The following is a 6,296-nucleotide window of genomic DNA, read 5'->3' as shown; positions in this document are numbered from 1 at the left end:
ATTTTGTCCTGAGTTTAGAAATACCCAATGTTTATATGTTCTTTGCTTTTTTTGCAAGTTTATAGGGCAATAAATACAAGTAGCACTTTGCTATTTCCATACCACTTTTTTTCAAAATTAGCGCTAGTTACATTGGGACACTGATATCTTTCAGGAATCCCTGAATATCCCTTGACATGTGTAGAAGACATCCCAAAGTATTGATCTAGGCCCATTTTGGTATATTTCATGCCACCATTTCACCGCCAAATGCGATCAAATACAAAAGATAGTTGACTTTTTCACAAATTGTTTCACAAACTTTAGGTTTCTTACTGAAATAATTTACAAACAGCTTATGCAGTTATGACACAAATGGTTGTAAATTCTTCTCTGGGATCCCCTTTGTTCAGAAATAGCAGACATATATGGCTTTGGCATTGCTTTTTGGTAATTAGTAGGCCGCTAAATGCCACTGCGCACCACACATGTATTATGCCCAGCAGTGAAGGGGTTAATTAGGGAGCATGTAGGGAGCTTTTTGAGGTAATTTTAGCTTTAGTGTAGTGTAGTAAATAACCCAAAGTATTGATCTAGGGCCATTTTGGTATACTTCATGCCACCATTTAACCGCCAAATGTGATCAAATAAAAAAAATCATTCCCTTTTTCACAAACTTTAGGTTTCTCACTGAAATTATTTACAAACAGCTTGTGCAATTATGGCACAAATGGTTGTAAATGCTTCTCTGGGATCCCCTTTGTTCAGAAATAGCATATATATATGGCTTTGGCGTTGCTTTTTGGTAATTAGAAGGCCGCTAAATGCTGCTGCGCATCACACGTGTATTATGGCTAGCAGTGAATGGGTTAATTAGGTAGCTTGTAGGGAGCTTGCAGGGTTAATTTTAGCTTTAGTGTAGAGATCAGCCTCCCACCTGAAACATCAGACCCCCTGATCCCTCCCTCCCCCACGCCACAATTGTCCCCACCATCTTAAGTACTGGTAGAAAGTCTGCCAGTACTAAAATAAAAGGTATATTTGTGTTTTTTTGTGTGTTTTTTTATAGCATATTTACATATACTGCTGTGTAGGATCCCTCCTTAGCCCCCAACCTCACTGATCCACCACAAAACAGCTCTCTAAACCCCCCCTCTACCTTAATGGGCGCCATCTTGGGTACTGACAGCTGTCTGCCAGTACCCAGTTTAGAAAAAAAAACTGTGCTTTTTTATTTTTTTCCCTTTTCTGTAGTGTAGCTTCCCCCCCCCATAGACCAACCCCCCACCCCTCCCAGATCCCTTATATTGTTTTTAGCCCCTTTCTCCCACTTAGATTATCCTTTTTTTATGTAGTGTAGTGGTTCCCACCAGCTCCCGCCCTGTGCACGCACCCACCCACCGCCCCCCGTGCACGCGCGCATCTGTGCATGCCCCCGTCGGTACCACCCCCGATCCTGCCCCCCTTCACATCACATGGCCCATCGATGGCCGCCCTCCCGCCTCCCACGTCGGCTCCCACCCAACAACGATACTGGCCATTGATGTCCGGTGCAGAGAGGGCCACAGAGTGGCTCTCTCTGCATGGGATGGCCATGCAGGGTTATTGTAGGATGCCTCAATATCGAGGCATCACTGAAATAACCGGAAAGCGTCTGAAAGTGAGCAGGATCGCTTCCAGCTGCTTTCCAAACCAAGGACGTGCAGGGTACGTCCTCAGGCGTCAACTGTCTTTTTTTAGAGGATGTACACTGCACGTCCTCGGTCATTAAGGGGGTTAAGGGCAATGTAAAAGAGCTGAATGCCCTTTTAAGGACAATGCCCATACAAATGCCCTTTTCAGGGCAATGGGTAACTTAGGTTTTTGTTAGAGTTAGGTTTTTAATTTTGGGGGGTTGGTTGGGTGGTGGGTTTTACTGTTGGGGGGTCTTTGTATTTTTTTACAGGTAAAAGAGCTGATTTCTTTAGGGCAATGCCTACAAAAGGTCATTTTAAGGGCTATTTGTAGTTTATTGTAGGCTAGGGTTTTGTTTTATTTTGGGGGACTTTTTTATTTTTATAGGGCTATTAGATTAGGTGTAATTGTTTTTATTTTGGAGTTGAGGCGGGAGAGAGGAAGGCCAGTTAGTAGGTTGTTACAGTAGTCAAGCCGGGAAATTACTAGGGAATGGATTAGCTGTTTAGTAGTTTCAGCACTCAGAAAAGGACGAATTTTGGAGATATTGCATAGGTGGTTGCGACCGGATGGAGAGAGCGATTGGATGTAGGGTATGAAGGACAGATTGGAGTCGAGTGTAACTCCTAGGCAGCAGACTTGGGGTGATGTGGAGATAGTGGTGTCACTGACAGTGATAGTAAAGTTAGAAACTGGTGTAGAATTAGTTTGGGGGATTAGAAGAAGTTCAGTCTTGGACATGTTGATTTTTAGGTGGTGAGAGGCCATCCAGGAAGAAATGCCAGATAAGCAGTCGCTGATGTGGGAAAGGACAGAAGGAGAGAGTGCAGGGGTAGATAGGTAGATCTGAGTATCATCGGCATAGAGGTGATAGTTGAAGCCATAGCTACTGATATGTTTAACCAGTGAGGAAGTATAAATAGAGAAGAGTAGAGGGCCTAGAACAGAGCCTTGAGGTACTCCAACAGACAGAGGCAATGGAGAGGATGAGTTGCCAGCAAATGAGACAGAAAAAGACCTATTAGAGAGATAAGAGTGGATCCAGGAGAGGGCAATGTCACAGAGCCCAAGGGAGCAGAGAGTCTGTAGGAGGAGGGGATGGTCAACAGTGTCAAAGGCAGCAGACAGGTCAAGTAAAATAAGTATAGAATAGTGGCCATTGTTTTTAGCAGAAAGAAGATCGTTAGTAACCTTGGTGAGGGCAGTCTCAGTTGAGTGTTGTGGACGGAAGCCAGATTGCAGGGGGTCAAGCAATGAGTTGGAGGATAGGAAGTGTGTTAGGTGATCGAAAACTAATTTTTCCAGGACTTTAGAAGCTAGCGGAAGTAGTGATATGGGGCGGTAGTTTTACCAGTAGTAAGGGATCAGTGGAATATGTGAGTAAGAGCTGGGGTGAGGGTAGAGGACAGAGAAGGTATTAGATGTGAAGGGATAGGGTCAAGGGGGCAGGTAGTGAGGTGTGAGGAAGATATTAGGGAACTCACTTCATTCTCAGTGGTTGGGGGGAAGGTACTGAGAGTGTTGGAGGGGGTGACCGGGGGCGGAGATGAAATGTTGCAGTCTTATTGTGGGATGTTACTTCTGATGGTAAGTGTTTTGTTGAAAAAGTAGTCTGCTAAGTCTTGAGCACTAAAGTCAGATGAGGGGGGTGGTGCAGGTGGATAGAGGAGAGTGGTGAAAGTGGAGAAGGGATGTTTAGGGTTTGAGGAGTGAGAAGATATGAGAGAAGAGAAGTAGTTTTGCTTGGCTAAGTGAAGGGCAGTAAGAATAAAGAATGAACTTATAGTGTAGGAAATCGGGTTCAGAGTGGGATTTCCTCTAGGCACCTTCAGCACTACGGGAGCATTTAGTTTTTTGTGATGTGGGGGGCTGGTGGTTTGGGGTTTTTTGTAGTTTAGTTTTTTGTGATGTGGGGGGCTGGCGGTTTGGGGGTTTATAGGTTTATTTAGTGGCAGTGATGTGGAAGGCCAGAGGTTTAGGGGTTAATAACTTTATTTAGTGGCGGCAATGTCGGGGAGCGGCTGAATAGGGGTTAATAGCTTTATTATAGTGTCGGCAATGTTGGGGTGCGGGGGGAATAGGGGTTAATAACTTGATTATAGTGGCAGTGATGTCGTAGAGTGCCGAAATAGGGGTTAATAACTTTTTTTAGTGGCGGCGATGTCGGGGGCAGCAGATTAGAGGTGTTTAGAAGAAAAAGAACACAAGCGCCCACAACGGACCTCTAAGGGTAAATGTTTTAATGACAAATAAAATTGTGCAATATAAAAAAAACACACATACAAGATTAAAATAAAACAATTGCAATAGTTAGTAGTGTTACCGTATACAGCTCCTCTGCCGGACCGTTTCTATATTGAACTTCAAAGCTCCTGCTGAAATCCTTATTTCGTCACCTATCTGGTGTGCTTTTCCTTTATTAGTTGAACACCAAGCATGCTGCTTCCTCTTCTTCTTCATCTGGATGCAAAAGGCTGAGAAGTTTCTTCTACATAATGCAGCGTCCCAGGAGAGCAGTTCTTCCCCCAAGGCGTTAACAAGATGAAAAGAATGAGGCAAATCCTGTTAGTTGGTCTGCAGTTTCCACCTCCAGTTTCTATCTCCAGTGAGTAACAGAGCTACTTGTAACAGAGCTACTTGTAACAGAGAGCCATGGCAGAGGAGCTGTATACGGTGACACTACTAACTATTGCAATTGTTTTATTTTAATCTTGTACGCGCAATTTTTTTTTTATTGCGCAATTTTATTTGTCATTAAAACTTTTACCCTTAGAGGTCTGTTGTGGGCGCTTGTGTTCTTTTTCTTCTAATTTTACAGTGCCAGCACTTTGGGAGACGTTGTACAGGAAATCTCCCACAACACAAAGCTTCAGCCCGTAAAGAAACACTGCAGTGGGGACTCTGAGGATTCTACAGGGTGGACTAAGAGGTCTTTATAAGAATAGACCCTCACTTGTGCTTCAGAGTTTTATCAGTCCCCGCATTTAAGGTCTGTGTTTTTTATTTGGATTTCAACCACTTCCAGTATACATTAGTATACATTTGTGCATAAGACTGTGGACATTCTCACCTAAGTATTTGGGACACATATACTGACCCTTTCTGAGAGTCCATGATACATAGTTTTATACATCCTTGTTTTTAACTATATGTTATTATTGCCATAGTGGAAATATTAATACAGTTGCAAGTTTTAAGGATGTATCTATAGAGGGTAGTGTAAAAGTTTCTAAATCAATTGAAGGGGTGTTTAGACTTGGGTTTTATGTTAGGGTGTTAGGTTTATTTTTTCCCCATAGACATCAAAGGGGTTGCGTTATAGCAGTCGCCATTCCGCACTTCAGATGTTAGTTTTTTTCTAATACTCTCTCCCCATTGATGTCTATGGGGAAAGCGTGCACGAGCACGTCAAAGCAGCCCTTGGATTTTGTGCGGTATGGAGCAAAACTCGTAATCTAGGCGAATGTCAAACTCAGCTCTAACAAATTATAAAATGTCAATTTTGCATTATTTGTATGAGAATGTCCCTTTAAGAATTGTGAAGGAAACTGAGTAACCCTATGCTGCTGAAAATACAATGTGGAGTTTCATGCAAAACAAAACAAATCACAATTAAAAATATAGCCAATAGTTTAAATATAACTTTAAATATATTTCCGTAGGCAACATATGTGAAAAGTGTACTTTGACATAATGTTTATTTAAAAACAATATTTTCAATTTGCAGTTGTAAGTGAATGAAAAGAATATGGTTATCTTGACTTCTGACTCTCATTATTACTTGCTTTATTCCTGTACATATGCTTGGAATTCACTGTAACACGGCAAGCTAGTCTCCTGGCAATGCAAACAGCACAGGACATCAAAAGAAGCAAAACTAGAGCAAAGGCCAATAGAATCAGGTCCCTGTAAAGGAACTGAATACATTTGATTGGCCATGGCTGCCTACAGCCTGCAATTTCATTCCCAGTTAGATTGTTAAAAGGTTTCATTGATATTGTGGCTGGAGTGGCACATCTCACAACTTGCATTATTTTTTGGGGTTGGGACTCAAGCCACATTTTCAGATACAAAATATAGCAGTCACAGTTCCAAGGGTTATTGGACATATCTACTTCCTCCAGGTTTTGTAAGTGGTCAAAGGCTCCCGCTTTAACAGTTGTCAGGCTGTTGTTCTGCAGATAAAGTCTAATAGTATTAGAGGGAAGGGAAGGCACGATGTTCAGCTTCTTAAAACTACAATTAACTGTTACTCCTTTTCTCAGGACTTGTGAGCACTCACAAACCATTGGACAAAATTCCACACTGTGTAAGCAATCCAGTCTCAGCAGGATAATGACTTGACAAATTATGATATTTGTCCAAAGCATCATTTATCTAGAAAAGAAAAAATATATGTTTATATTTATTTTACTTTATTTGAGCATAAATTGTATATTCTGAGCAAGTTTCTGAATACTTGTCAGTTGACATTTTACTGTAAAAATTACATTCTATTTTGTTAGGGCATATTATTGTTAAACAACTGCTTTCCTTTTACTAGGGAACATAATGTAGGGAGTTCCACCAAATTTGGCCTAGAATCAATACATTTGAAACTAATATCTTACTGGAAAAACTCGCCACAACTTTGATGCTTGAGA

At 41.7% G+C, this 6,296-nt stretch overlaps 1 protein-coding gene across 1 annotated transcript in view; it reads right to left on the bottom strand.

Annotated features, from left to right (window-relative positions):
* Positions 1-5,321: 5,321 nt before the first annotated feature.
* The window catches only part of LOC128666441 (platelet glycoprotein IX), a 145,703-nt gene continuing 144,728 nt past the window's right edge, over positions 5,322-6,296 (bottom strand). Inside the window, exon 2 of the mRNA XM_053721048.1 lies at positions 5,322-6,030. Within this exon, the coding sequence (XP_053577023.1) occupies positions 5,406-6,026 (621 nt within the window). The 5' untranslated portion in view covers positions 6,027-6,030 and the 3' untranslated portion in view covers positions 5,322-5,405. The remainder of the gene's footprint in view (positions 6,031-6,296) is intronic.

This window comes from Bombina bombina, chromosome 7 (genome assembly GCF_027579735.1).
Source record: "Bombina bombina isolate aBomBom1 chromosome 7, aBomBom1.pri, whole genome shotgun sequence".
Lineage (NCBI taxonomy): Eukaryota > Metazoa > Chordata > Amphibia > Anura > Bombinatoridae > Bombina > Bombina bombina.
The sequence above is the reverse complement of the archived record's forward strand: the minus strand, read 5'-3'. Positions and strand labels throughout refer to the sequence as shown.